The sequence below is a fragment of the Drosophila yakuba genome, chromosome 2R (genome assembly GCF_016746365.2).
Source record: "Drosophila yakuba strain Tai18E2 chromosome 2R, Prin_Dyak_Tai18E2_2.1, whole genome shotgun sequence".
Classification (NCBI taxonomy): Eukaryota; Metazoa; Arthropoda; class Insecta; order Diptera; family Drosophilidae; genus Drosophila; species Drosophila yakuba.
The window spans coordinates 6,816,471-6,831,611 of NC_052528.2; the positions used below are offsets into that span (position 1 = coordinate 6,816,471).

The 15,141-nt window shown below is 40.7% G+C and overlaps 2 protein-coding genes and 1 long non-coding RNA gene across 3 annotated transcripts; 2 read left to right on the forward strand and 1 right to left on the reverse strand.

Annotated features, from left to right (window-relative positions):
- The first annotated feature begins 8,859 nt into the window (after positions 1–8,859).
- On the forward strand, positions 8,860–10,896 carry LOC6529500 (hydroxysteroid dehydrogenase-like protein 1). The gene is made up of 3 exons (XM_002090466.3): positions 8,860–9,230; positions 10,117–10,230; positions 10,306–10,896. Exons 1-3 carry the CDS (start codon positions 8,951–8,953, stop codon positions 10,836–10,838), a joined length of 927 nt encoding a protein of 308 aa, XP_002090502.1. The 5' UTR covers positions 8,860–8,950; the 3' UTR covers positions 10,839–10,896.
- Positions 10,845–14,280, reverse strand: LOC120321020. Its single transcript, XR_005560575.2, has 2 exons — positions 14,150–14,280; positions 10,845–11,629 (listed from the first exon to the last, which is right to left on the reverse strand). It is a non-coding gene; the product is annotated as an uncharacterized LOC120321020 (long non-coding RNA).
- Positions 12,583–14,674, forward strand: LOC6529501 (inactive hydroxysteroid dehydrogenase-like protein 1). Its single transcript, XM_002090467.4, has 3 exons — positions 12,583–12,965; positions 13,986–14,099; positions 14,160–14,674. Exons 1-3 carry the CDS (start codon positions 12,686–12,688, stop codon positions 14,672–14,674), a joined length of 909 nt encoding a protein of 302 aa, XP_002090503.1. The 5' UTR covers positions 12,583–12,685.
- Positions 14,675–15,141: the final 467 nt, after the last annotated feature.

The window sequence follows — 15,141 nt, forward strand, 5'->3', positions numbered from 1 at the left end:
CCGGACACGGACACGGTCCCAGGCCCGGACCCGGATTCAGATTCGGGCCGGGTCCGGTGTTGGCCGCCCTGCCAGCCTTTTGTTGGCTCGCCACACCAGACGCTACCAGTTTGTTGGCCAACTGACTGACGACTGGCCGCGCGGCCTGCCAAAAAGCGAGCCAGAGGCCCTCGAACGATTGCAACGTTCTGAATTCCCGTTCACGTTCCGTTCCGGCGTTCTCTTTGTCGCAGTTCGTCTCTGCTTTTTGTGTCGTCATCGTCGTCGGGGGCTTCTCCTTGCGTTTGCTCTCTCGCCCCCCGGATGCACTCAGAGAAATTGGAGATTTTCGTCTGAGGATTAATCGAAATAGCCTTGAGAACAATAGCAATAGTATGAGTAATAAGATGGTAATGTTCTTGATTGCCATTTTGAGCTACATGTTAGCTATTATTATTTTATTATCAGATTAAAAATATGTGCGTTAAAAAGAAAACTTTAAATAATTTGTAATATAATATACCTTGAAAAAATGTAAGTTGGGTTTCATGAAAACAATTATAAGTACTTTGACAACGTATATACATGATATATAATTTCATTAGATATTATTTGTATTGGTAAATACTTTATATTATATCGATAAATATTTTTCCAAATGTGTAAGGGCTACGCCTTTCTTCCATTGGCACATCCCGTCCATCCCGCTGCTCCGCCGTCCCCTGACCCCCGACCTTCGCCCAACTGGCGGAGCTCCAAGCGAACGATCCCCCTCCCCCTTGGGGAAAATCGTGGCACTTCGTGAGCTCCTCGGAAAATGCTCGTCGCTGCGGCAGAGCTCGTTTGCCTCTGCTGCTGCGACTCTCTGCGCTGCCCGCTCGTTTTCAGAGCTTTTAAGTAATTTTGAATGTTTTTGAGATTCAAATATTAAATTATTCCAGATTCAGTAATGAGCACGAACAACAACATAATCAGATGATTTATGAATAGCACGTGGTAGTTGTGGCAAGGAACATGTTATTAATAAGGTATTTAAATAACAAAATGAAGATTTTTTAACTTCAGGTAAAATCGCCTATAAGAAAAGAATGGTTAAGAAAGTAGACAATACAACCAATATATTACATAAGATAAGCATTGCAGTGTATTCCCTTTATTTAAATTCTAAATTTAAATGTTATATACTTAAAAACATTATAAAAATGCAGAACAATCATCCTATTAAACCACAAAAACAATGCTGAGTTCGGAATAAATCGCTTGAAATGAGTAATCATATTGTTATTTCGCCAAATTGTTTTGGAAAAAGAAAATCAAATTGCGCTAGGTAGTCTCCAAAGCAAGAAACTATTATTCCATGCCAATTATGAACGTAGTTGCAGTTGGTAGCAAAGCAAGCAGATCTTCGAAAGATATATTCATAAATACATGGCTGCTTTTCGACAAACGCATAAACGCTGCCATAAAATTAGAATTTAAATGAGGCACTAAAAAGTGCAAAAACTACAAAGGAAGAAAGCAATCGGGAGTAGCGAAGAACAAACATCGAACAACGAAGGTCCGAAAGGAAAGGCCCTTTGAGAACTCCTTGAGCTAAATGAATGCAAATGGTCAACAGGTTTTAGCACATGCAAGGACACATCTTCCCAGGGCATCGATGCCAATCAGAATAAGTGGACTTAGGGGTGTCCCCAGCTCCATCGGGGAATGGAGCACCAGCCATACGCTCTCGTCCTGAGTGGATACTTTGTCTGAGTTATGAAACGAGTGGCGCCAGTGTAAAAATTTTATGCAAGCGCAAAGCAAAAATCTCGATGTAAAATTTTAACCAGTGCTAATAAATTTCTAATAAATGCATGTTAGGTAAAGGCCACAATGTTGCAGCGGCACTGATAAAACCGCATCTTTCGCCAAACAAATATTTTATAATTTAAAAACAGTTATGACAACTATTTACAATTCAAGTCTTAAATTTTACACAAAGATGATAAAACGCTTAAAATAACTATGCATATTGGGCTTTAAAAACTAAATTGATTTACAGTTTTATTAAAAAAAATTAATAGGCAGAAATCTTTTATTTTTTTGCAGTGTATTTCTAGGGTCGCAACTCGCGTGTGTTAATTGAGCACCGATTACGCGGCCATTAATAGGAACCACCCGCCAAAGGACGAAGGACGCAGTCATTTAACCATCGGCAGCAAAAAGTGTGACAACAATGCGAGCCACACGTTGACCGCAGCAGCACGTGCTGCCAGAGGGCAAAACAAGTTCTCTCCTCCGGATGCCTCATGCCGGAGCACCACCTGCCCTCCATCTAATGCCATCGCCATGCGATTCGGGTGGAACTGCTGTTGCTGTCGCCCTGTTTCCGCTACCAACTAAACGTTTATTTATTGCCCGAACAGCGCCAAAGGACAACAACGACATCCCCGATCCCCAAACCACTTTCCCCGTCGAATTCCTGCACCACTTCAGCGAGACAAAGGCCAGGCCAAAGATAAACATACGGGTTCGTGGTAGGGTGGCTTCCATGTAAGAGATGACTTTTGGAAAAGGCTTGAAAAAAACTTGAAAATTTTAACTTAAACGTAAAATTTATGTGCTCAACGATTTGTATAGAAATGTGAAAAGGTCTACACAATCATATTGTAAGGTTGCAAAAACAGGAAATATTTTACAATTATTTATTTGACATATTATACCTATCGTGTTGATTAATTTTATTATTTGTTCTACTTCAATAATGCTTAAATGCCTGAACTGTGCTGTCCTTCATCTTTGATAATTCCTAATTTTATTTTTAATATTTTTTAATCAGGGCAATGTCCTTCATTTTTCAAAGTTCGCCCTAGTGTTCACTATACACATATCCCTCTGTACTGTGCATCTCTTCACTGTTGCCAACTGTTCTTTTAACTGGGCAGTAAGAGTCCATTGAAAAGTGGGCAGGGAATCTGGGCTGAAAGCAAAAAGCGAAAGGTCGCCACACATCTTGATTTTTGCCAAACAAAACATTTTTCGAGCACTTGCTCTCCGAGACGGTGGTGGCTATAACTGTATTTGGTTATGTTAGTCACGTGGCCTCCACTTGGCTTTTGCCAAATTGCTGGACACCAGAGGAGGGGGTCGGTGGAAAGGGTTTAGTTTTCTTGGCCAGAAAAACCGCACTATTTATACCCGTTACTCGTAGAGTAAAAGGGTATACTAGATTCGTTGAAAAGTATGTAACAGGCAGAAAGAATTGATTCCGACCATATAAAGTATATATATTCTTGATCAGGATCAATAGCCGAGTCGATATGACCATGTCCGTCTGTCCGTCTGTCCGTCCGTATGAACGCTGTGATCTCAGGAACTACAAAAGCTAGAAAGTTGAGATTAGGCATACAGACTCCAGAGACATAGACGCAGCGCAAGTTTGTCGATTCACGTTGCCACGCCCACTCTTACGCCCACAAACCGCCCAAAACTGCCACGCCCACACTATTGAAAAATGTTTTGATATTTTTTCATTTTTGTATTGGTCTTGTAAATTTCTATCGATTTGCCAAAAAACTTTTTGCCACGCCCACTCTAACGCCCACAAACCGCCCAAAGCTGCTACGCCCACACTTTTGAAAAATGTTTTGATATTTTTTCATTTTTGAATTGGTGTTGTAAATTTCTATCGATTTGCCAAAAAACTTTCTGCCACGCCCACTATTACGCCTACAAACCGCCAAAAACTGTGTTTAAGACCCTCCTTCTCCCTTCCACTAGCTGAGTAACGGGTATCAGATGGTCGGGGAACTCGACTATAGCGTTCTCTCTTGTTTTTTTATTGGTATCCAAGGACTTTGTATGGAAACGGACTGAGGGAAAGTTCCTGGAGTTTGGTTACAGTAAATGATTCAATAGAAACACCATTAATAAAGCTCTTATTTGGCAAGCTATATGAGATATTTCTTAAAATATAAATTAGAATTGAGTAGCTTCCTAAAGCTGCAACCCGGAATAGACCAGCAAAGGATTAAATCCTTCGCCCAACCACTCAAACACTTTTGGACTTAGCAAAATATGTTAGTCTGTTAGCCTTATCTGCACTCCTTTTTATAAGCCCTTTAAGCCCCGAAAAACGTTAGGTTTTCTTTTATTTACTCGAGCACCAACAAGAATTTCTAATCGCGTTCCTGGAAATTACCTTTCATCCGTTTTTCGGTTTTTGCCAAAGGCGTTGAGTTGATAATTTCCTAAGCCCGCACAAAATGCCGAGCAGAGACAATGAAGAGTCACCCACATTATCGTATTGTTTTCAGGTCATTAAGTTTGCCCACAGACGGCGATGGAAAACAGACCGAACAGAAGAGCCAAGGAATGTGTAAGTTAGGCGAATAGAAAAACAATTGAAAATTGAAGTGGCAATTAAAGGTGGTCTCCTTTTCCAAGGAGAATATTTAAGCCGAACTGGGATAACAATTTAATGCACATATGCCGAGATTTATGTGTTTTGAACGCAGGGCAAGACAAAAGCGACATTTCGTTTTAGACAATATTTTTCTTTTGGGGAAAAAGCAGCAATCTGAGTATGAGGATGCCATAAAGAAGGAATCATCCCGTTCCGCTGCCATTTAAATGTACGAAATTGTTTTTGCCGCTTGCTGGCATCCTCTGACAGGATGCGAAAACGTTTGAATATTCCTTCCTCTGCCCAGAACATTGTATCCTTTTTCTGTCTCCACATATATATATTTATTTTGTTTTGTCGCTGTCGGCGATTTTTTGCATGGCCGCGTATTTGGCATCGCGATAGCGCCAGGAATTGTCTGCCCAGCACCAGAAAATGCAGTTCATATATCGGCCATCGAGTCGACAGGGGGCTCTGCTGGAGTTTCCCCCTCCCCCTCCGAAGATTGGAGAACCTCAGCTTAGACGAACACCATCCGCATATTAATTTAATTTGCCTTGTTGACTCGGTCGGTCAGCCGTCTCGTCTGCATTCAAAATGCGTTTTTATGCAGTGCAGAAAGACAGTGGAAAATCACATAAATACGCGAAAACATTCGTCATTTGCATTCAAGTGGGCCTCTATGGGGTTTTCTTTGATTTTTTCATCAGATTCTGACCTAAGTTGAATACTTTTGGTTCTTCGAAACCAGGGCAAACTTGCGGACTTGTCTTGCTGTGAAAGTTTCACCGTTGCCAATGCTGTGATTTGTGCCGCACCTGGCAAACGGCAGCAGAACACCACGTGATTGATGCAAATCCTGTTTGCATGATTACAAAATTGCTTCGAATAGGTCAATATAACAATTATTAAATATATGGATATAATAAATTATAAGTTAAAGAAAGGAGTTATATTTGTGCTTTTATTATAAACGTGGAATTCATTTAAAAATCAATCTTAAGTTAGTCAGGTGTATTCGTGATAAGTAATCAAGTGGAAGTGGGCAACTACTGCGACCCTTTGTGAAGTGATTCTGGGTCCCATTTATTAATATAATAATCATTTCTTCTATTTCTTCTCTTTTTGTTGGGTAATTTCTTTTTTTATTTAATTTTTATGAAATTAGGTGCAAAGCAGTTGAACTGGAAAATTAATTAAAAAGATATACGCAATGAATGTAACCGTGAGGAATCACTAAGACTGTTGCTTTGCTGCTGTATATCTCCGCAGTACGAATAAAGAGTAGCTTATAGTCTTTTGATTTTCCTACACCTGTGGCAGCATATGTTTTCACTTAATCACCAAATTGTTTAGGCAAAAAGAACTTTAAGAACATGCAAGTCAAGCGCACTTATTCGTACAACTTTATAATGACAAAGGACTGCGCCAGTCAACATTTGCGGCGTCGACATATTCCCAACAGGTGTAGACGCCACATCCAATTGCAAAGCTATTTTCGGTCATGGGAACGATGACATCGTTGTAGTGCTCCTCCTATTCCGACGTGGCTATAAATATGTGTATGTAAATATTTGTGGCGATGTGCAGCTGGAGAGGCAACTAAATGCATCTGCAGAACTCCGCAGATCAACTTTAACCCGCAAGAATCGGAAGTGAATGGTTATGGCCACCCACAACATTGCGGCACAAAACACTTGAACCAGCAGCATCACCAGCAGCTTTTCCACCCACTTTTTTGTTTGAGTTATTTTACGAGTTTTATTGGCTTTTATTGGCAACGAGATTTGAATTTTTCAAAACGACACTTGCCGGTTGTCCTGGCATTTGGCCCTGCTTCGCTCCCTTTTTTGGCTTAATCGTTAGTCATTTTTAATGGCCAGTGTTTCGCCTGCAGGTGCCGTCCGGACATATGAACCCACATCCTGGACATAACTTAACCACTGATTGCACTTTTATGGCCGAAAGTTGCTCCTCCGGAAAACAGGCAACATTTTTTTTTATAACTACCGCAAACTGCTAATTAACTGTTGACTTCCAAGAACGGTTTAATCCTTTAGCCTTAAATGGCTAACCATCAAAGAGAAGACTGGAAAAAAGTGGGCAAATCGGCGACAATGTCATTCAAAGTGTGCCGCATAATGGCAGCCGACAGACAACTTGCTAATTTTCATGCGCCATTTAAGGGGCGAATTCTTTCGTTGAGATAAAAGGGAAATCTATCCACCATTTCGCCTGTCACGAATTCACTTGACAACTCTTTTTCCTCTGCAAACGTTGTTTTTTTCCCAATGCGACAAGCCAAGCCTCCTTTGGAGCTACTTAAAATTCAGTGCCTGGCATAAACATCCTTAAGCATCCTTGCCAGTCAACAGTCGGCAGTCAAGAGTGCCAGCAATGCGCTTTTACGATATGTCAGAGATTAGAGAGCGTTACAAATGAATGTTGTGGCAATTAATTGGGGGAATTACATTAAGAATTAGAGAGTAAAACGGGGATATAGGGTATGCATAGATTTGGTATCGTTGAAGTACGGAGGTATTTTAGATTTATCAACTCAATAAATTCTCAAAATTATGACGTTTCTTGCCATATGTCACTTACAAACTAAATATATTTAAAAAAACTATTATTTATTTACCATTTTTAACATAACCATCATCATATATTGTATCACTCATAACAATTGCTTTACCCTTCGTTAGTAGCAGCTTTCAACCAGAGTTCTTTATCCATTATTATGTTCGCTCACCACTCCCCTTGCCAAAATAAATGCAATAATAACCACAATAAAAATCTGTAAAAATGAGCATTACATGAGCTGGTCCCATATGAATGAAAATAGAATAACCGCCAGCGGCAAACGCGAAACAAAGCAAACAATAATTTCCCTCATATATAAAAAGGACTCGAGGAGTGGGCGAAGGACTCGTTGTGCTGTGGGCCAAGTCGAAACGGATGTACAAATTGCAAGGCATAATTCAAATTGTTTGACTTTTTGACAATGACTGCGCCAGTTTGTACTCCCAATCCCTTAAAAAAATATCCGGATAGCCTCTTATCTTGGCATATGTTCCATGAACTGAAAACTGGCGCCATTTGCCTGCAATATTTTTCTAGAACTAAGCTATAAATTAAAGAGCTCCACTGCAGTCTCTGCAAATTTAAGGTTCTCGCACTCTATAGTAACCATGCGCATGCATGCGTGTGAGTCCCATTAATTAGCTAAACTGCCAAAAAGTGCGCTTAAAAAGCAATTAAATGTGATTAGCATAAGTTTGCTCCTCAGTCGAAATAGGAATATACCATATATTTTCCAAAAATTGTTAAATACTTTTTGGCATCTGGGACGGCGCAAAAATCGCTGAATACTTTCGGGCGACTGCCATTAGATTCGAATGGGTTCTGGCGGTTTTTCTTAAAACCATTCGACTTAATTAGTTGGCCGACGCCAACAGTCGACGCCCCCGTCGATTGCTGTTTTTCTCATTTTTTGGACCGAACAACTATGAATTTATTTGACACTTGAATAAATGCGGTTTTGCGGCAGCCAAAAACGAGGAAAAATGGTAGGAAATATATATTTTTCAAAATGGATTTGCCAGCAGCCAAAAGGCTCTTCCCTTGCGCCTGGGTGTCGACACACATGGTTGATATATAACCCATGTCGTGCTCTTGTTCCGCAGTTCGATTCACAGCGTTTCCTGATTTCCTTACCCCAAAGTCAGTCAGGGGATACTCGTATCAAGGGTATTCCCGGCTGGTTGGGAGGCGTGTGTGTACTTAGCGTTTTGTAAAATGCCATTTTCTGGGCCCTCCCTAATTTATGAATGCCGCTTTAAGGGGGTAATTGTGATGTGCGAGTGTGGTGTTGTGTGCAGAGTGCACTTTCGGCGAACAAAAGACAACGACCAACGGGCAATGATGTCATCTGGGGATGGAGTTGTGGATTAGAAGGTGACTGACTCCAAGGATGCGTGATGGTGAAATACACAACTAAATTATTTTCTAGTTTGCGCACTTTTTTGCTTACTAATAATTTAAGCCTTTAAAAAATTAAAAAAAAAACAAATTTGTTAAACCGTTGACAAATAGCTGTTGGTGCATATAAAATAAGCCATTTATATAATTTTAGACTTTAAGCACCTTAATCCATTAGCGACTTTCACTTGTTCTAACAAGCTAGCTGATCTTTTAGCCCAATGCCTTAATTGCACAAATGCCTCGAAATCACGACCTTTCTCACAAATTTCCAGTATAATTCAACCATATAAATGGCTGTGCCTATTTAATTTGACCATTTCGAAGCCAACAGCACGTCAAACAATTAGGCAAACCATAATTGAATAGGCAAAATGGTATTACGAATAAAATATAATCATTCGGGGTATTTTTAACGGCAAGTCGAACACCTTTTGATAGCACTGACTTCTATTAATTCGAGCCATTTAAATTCATCGCCCTGCCCGGCGAAAACAGTGCAATTTGCTCTGTGACCACAGTCCGTTCAAGTGAGTCGACCGTATCGCACACACGTACTTTTTTGCTACGCCGTCGATTAAAAATAGTAAATAAATCGGCAAAATGTTCTGCGCCCTATCAACGTTTCTCACTTTCGTTGGCGTTTATGCCCTGGCCTCTTATCTCTACGAGCAGTTAAGAACGCCTTACAAATTGCTCAAAATCAGGTATTTCAGCGACTCTAGGCCCACCCTCAAGGAGCGTTTCGGAGATTGGGCCGCTGTCACGGGGGCCAGCGATGGAATTGGCAAGGAATACGCCAAGGAGCTGGCCCGCCAGAACATCAATGTGGTTCTGATCGCCAGAAGCGAGGAGAAGCTCCAGGCGGTTGCCAAGGAAATCGGTAAGTGAGGAGGTGGGGAGAAAATGCTAACTTACTGCCAAATATTAGTAGTCTAGGGTGTGACTACACACTTTTTTGATCGTTTTTATAATCGGTAAAAGATAATAAAGTTGAAAATTATTTATAGTTAGTTTACTTAATTATTTTGTAAGACCAAAAGCAAAATCCAGTAATTGTATGAACAAAGAAGAATAGCTTTGAATTTTTGTTAACTGCATTTGTTGACTGTGGTTGTGATTGCTCCCGTTAGATGGCTAGCTGTAACATAATTGTCAAAACAACTTGACATTTTTAAAGAACACGCAAAGCACTTGTCGAAAATATGATTGCAAGTCATGCGATTTTTATTTGGACATATATGTCGATTTACATCTAATTTTAGTAAGTGATATTCATACCCGTTACTCGTACAGTAAAAGGGTATACTAGATTCGTTGAAAAGTAACAGGCAGAAGGATCGGTAGCGGAGTCGATCTGGCCATGTCCGTCCGTTTGTTCGTCTATCTGTCCGTCCGTATGAATTTCGAGATCTCAGGAGCTACAAAAGCTAGAAAGTTTAGATTAAGCATACAGGAGACATAGACGCACCGCAAGTTTATTAACTCATGTTGCCACGCCCACTCTAACGCTTACATACCGGCAAAAACTGCCACACCCACACTTTTGAAAAATGTTTTATATATTTTTTCACATTTTTGTCCGTTATGTAAATTTCCCTCGAATTGCCAAACATCTTTCTACCACGCCCACTCGAATGCCCACAAGCCGCTAAAAACTGTCAGTGTGGAAATTTCCCCTTCGCACTAGCTGTGTAACGAATATCAGGTAGTCAGGGATCTCGATTATAGCATTCTCTATTTTTTTCTTTTATTTGGTTTGATTTCAGCGGAAAACGGTGCCGGTGTTAAGACTAAGATTGTGATAGCTGATTTTACCAAGGGCTCGAAGGTCTATGAGCACATCGAAAAAGAAACTGCCAATATACCCATTTCTATACTTGGTAAGTAGCATTAACTAAGCTGGTAGATCTGAACGGATTAATTTTACAGGGATTAATAAACTCACTTTATCGCAGTAAACAACGTTGGAGCCGGCAAGCCGACATCATTGCTGAAATGGAATCAGGAAGACACCCAAAACATCATCGACACCAACGTGGTGGCCGTTTCCCAGCTGTCTCGCATCTTCTTCCAGCGCATGAAGGCGTCTAAGACCAAGGGAGCAATTGTCAATGTGAGTTCCGGAACGGAGCTCCAGCCCCTGCCCTATGGAGCCTATTACGCCGCCTCAAAGGCGTACACCCGTAGTTTAACCCTGGCTTTATACCAAGAGGCGAAGCCATATGGCATCCATGTGCAACTGTTGTCCCCGAACTTTGTGGTCACCAAGATCAATTCGTACTCCAAGCAGATCATGAAGGGTGGTCTCTTCATCCCATCGGCTTCGGTTTATGCAAAGAGTGCGGTTAATCAGCTGCGGGACGAAGTGGACGAGACTTCTGGTTACCTGTGGCACCATGTCCAAAATGCTGTGGCTACCGCCTTCACCTGGCGAGTGCGAACCTATGTCGCCTGTAAATTGTTCAAAAAAATATCCAACAAAAAATAGCTGAAGTAGCATTTAAAATGGATTTCACAAGCCAAGAATATATATTTAACAGTGTAAATACTCCTTAGCAGTTTTTAATCCAGTCCATTTGAGCTAACTATAGTTTTCTATATTTACATTACTACACATGGGAGTGCGAGCCAGAAATTTTAATCTCGACAGACGAACATGGATCCTGTTCAAGAATATATACATATATATGTATATATCAAAGGAGATCAGAGAATGAGGTCCCTCGGTTGTGGTCTGTTGAGCCTCCGTGGTAATAGAGTTCTGCACAGTGCATTTGTCAGCTAATTCCTCAGTCTTTCGTGGTCACGACTCGAGTGGTGGTTGATTTTAAAGACCGTGGTCATCATCAAATCTCTGTGCAAACCTCGCAGCCCTGTTATAGATAAGCAGGTTCCTTCTGATTTGGCTTCCGCAAGCCAACTCCACCCGTTGACACCCGTACATTCTTACGTTGTTGGATAGTGACAATTTGCTGCGCGACCGGTGTAGCCTTAGTGCTTTTGCTCGTTTTGATACCAGTCACAAGGTGCGTTAGGCTGAGGGCCTCCTTTATGGAAGACAAATGGTGGCGTATTCCGTTTAAGGGTGTAGCCACATTGGTCGACTTGCCGCTATATTATTGGTTCACTCCGAAAACCTTGTTGCAAAGACCTGGATGACTTCAGAAGCATCGGCAAGTGTAGCCCGCATCCACACTTTTCTCTATGATAACTTAAAGTCCTTGTTCAGCATCATCAAGGCTGCTCTGGAACCGTACCTCCGGTCGAATTAGCAAAGGGCTTTGGAGAATAAATTCGGTCAATGAAAAGGTAAGATTTTCGATCTAATTAAATAAGAAATTTAATTCAAATGCGGGTTGCGGTGTGCGAGTTGCACTATCTGAGAAAGATTATAAGACTAACAACAGTGTAAAAAAAAATCAAAACATTTTTCAAAGGTTGGGCGTTAAGATGGGCGTGGCAACATGGCTCAACAAACTTGCGCTGCGTCTATGTCTCTGAAGTCTGAAGCTTTTATAGTTCCTGTGATCTCGATTTTCATACGGACATAGGGACGTTCAGGGACCTGTTTTATAATAATTTATTTTGTGTGATTCATACAACATTTTAGAAAAAAATGGGACGGGCAAAACTAAAAGCTTTTTAATAATCAATTAAGAAAATCTATTTTCTTAAATATAATTGTCGATAAGGAAACCAATCTACCAATCATCATGACTTTCTTTTTAAATTCACGTTGTCAGCATGAATAGTGTGTGCGTAGGGTTTAAGAAATTTGAAAGTCGAATAAGAAACGTTCATACGGACGGACAGACGTGCCGACAAACGGACAAGGCCAGTTTGCCTCGGCAATTAATCCTGATCAAGAATATATATACTTTATAATAATCGGAAACGCTTCCTTTCACCTTTTACATAGTTTTCAACGAATATTGTATACCCTTTTACTCTACGAGTACCGGGTATAAAAAGTACCTAAAATTAAAATGTAATGTTTGAAACCGTTAACAAAAACCTGTTGATATGCATTTAATAAGCAATTGATATTATTTTAGACATTAAATAGCCTAATCCATTAGACACTTTCCCTTACTAACAAGAAATAAAGTGAAGTACAATCTTTTGGGGTATCTTTACGGCAGTTCTAAAATCTTTTGATAGCGCTGACTGCTATTCAAACCATTTAAATTTATCGCCCTGCCCGGCATAAACGGAGCAACTTGCTCTGTTACCACAGTCCGTTTCAGTGAGTCAACCGTACCGTACACACGTTCCTTCTGCTACAGCAGTCGATAGTTACAATAGTAATAGTAAAATATTAAAAAAGTCGTCAAAATGTTCTGTACCCTATCAACGTTCATCACTTTCGTTGGCGTTTATGCCCTGGCCTCTTATCTCTACGAGCAGTTAAGAACGCCTTACAAATTGCTCAAAATTAGGTATTTCAACGACTCTAGGCCCACCCTCAAGGAGCGTTTCGGAGATTGGGCCGCTGTCACGGGGGCCAGCGATGGAATTGGCAAGGAATACGCCAAGGAGCTGGCCCGCCAGAACATCAATGTGGTTCTGATCGCCAGAAGCGAGGAGAAGCTCCAGGCGGTTGCCAAGGAAATCGGTAAGTGAGGAGGTGGGGAGAAAATGTTAACTTACTGCCAAATATTAGTAATCTAGGGTGTGACTACAAACTTTTTTGATCGTTTTTATAATCGGTAAAAGATAATAAAGTTGAAAAATATTTATAGTTAGTTTAATTAATTATTTTGTAAGACCAAAAGCCAAATCCAGTAATTGTACGAACAAAGAAGTTCAATAGCTTTGAATTTTTGTTAACTGCATTTGTTGACTGTGGTTGTGATTGCTCCCGTTAGATGGCTAATTGTAACCTTTTTTTAAACAACTTGAGATTTTTAAAAAACACGCCAAGCACTTGTCGAAAATATGATTGAAAGTCATGACGATTGACACTTATTAATCTATTTTTATACCCGTTACTCGTAGAGTAAAAGGGTATACTAGATTCGTTGAAAAGTATGTAACAGGCAGAAGGAAGCGTTTCCGACCATATAAAGTATATATATTCTTGATCAGGATCAGTAGCCGAGTCGATCTGGCCATGTCCGTCTGTCCGTCCGTCTGTCTGTCCGTCTGTCCGTATGAACGTCGAGATCTCAGGAAGTACAAAAGCTAGAAAGTTGAGATTACGTATACTGACTCCAGGGACATAGACGCAGCGCAAGTTTGTCGATTCAGGTTGCCACGCCCACTCTTACGCCCACAAACCGCCCAAAACTGCCAAGCCCACATTTTTGAAAAATGTTTTAATATTTTTTCATTTTTGTATTGGTCTTGTAAATTTCTATCGATTTGCAAAAAAACTTTTTGCCACGCCCACTCTAACGCCCACAAACCGCCCAAAGCTGCCACGCCCACACTTTTGAAAAATGTTTTGATATTTTTTCATTTTTGTATTAGTCTTGTAAATTTCTATCTATTTGCCAAAAAACTTTTGGCCACGCCCACTCTAACGCCCACAAACCGCCAAAAACTGTCCTTCGCACTTACACTAGCTGAGTAACGGGTATCAGATAGTCGGGGAACTCGACTATAGCGTTCTCTCTTGTTTTTTTTAATTTAGCGGAAAGCGGTGCCGGTGTTCAGACTAAGATTGTGATAGCTGATTTTACCAAGGGCTCGGAGGTCTATGAGCACATCGAAAAGGAAACTGCAAATTTACCCATTTCTATACTTGGTAAAAAGCACTAACTAAAATGGTATATCAGAATGGATAAATAAACTCACCTTATCGCAGTAAACAACGTTGGAGTCGGCACGCCGACAGCCTTGCTGAAAGTGAGTCAGGAAGACACCGAAATCATCATCAAAACCAACGTGGTGGCCGTTTCCCAGCTGTCTCGCATCTTCTTCCAGCGTATGAAGGCGTCCAAAACCAAAGGAGCCATTGTCAATGTGGGTTCCGGTTCGGAGCTGCAGCCCATGCCCTATGATGCTTTATACGCCGCCTCGAAGGCGTACACCCGTAGTTTAACCCTGGCTTTATACCACGAGGCGAAGCCCTATGGCATCCATGTGCAACTGTTGTCCCCGAACTTTGTGGTCACCAAGATCAATTCGTACTCCAAGCAGATCATGAAGGGTGGTCTCTTCATCCCATCGGCTTCGGTTTATGCCAAGAGTGCGGTTAATCAGCTGCGGGACGAAGTGGACGAGACTTCTGGTTACCTGTGGCACCATGTCCAAAATGCTGTGGCCACCGCCTTCACCTGGCGAGTGCGAACAAGTGTCGGCAGTAAATTGTTTACATAAATACCCGACAAAAAAAGGTGAAGTAATTGTAAAAGCATCTGTATTGTATTTGTATAGCAATACAGAACAAAAGCAAAAAATAAATATATAACAGTGTAAGCAAATGAAATGTTATTTTGACATTGATTAAGAAAAATAGATTTCTTGTTTTATTATTATTAAGGCATGGAAGCTACGCCTTTGTATGCTTGTAATATTCACAACACTAAAAACCGAAAATAAGAGGGAACGCTATAGTCGAGCCTCCCGAATATTCAATACTGTTACGATTTCGAAAGACTCGGGTGTTTATCGGTTATATGTGGTGGTGGTCTTGTCCTGGATCCTCAGCTTAGTTTCATTTTAACGATTTTCGACATGATTGCGTGCTACGAAAAGAACAAAAGAAAGCGGCTAATCGTCATCCAAACAATTAGAGACGTCAAAACATTATATGCATATATTTAAACACTACTTAAATTTCTTAG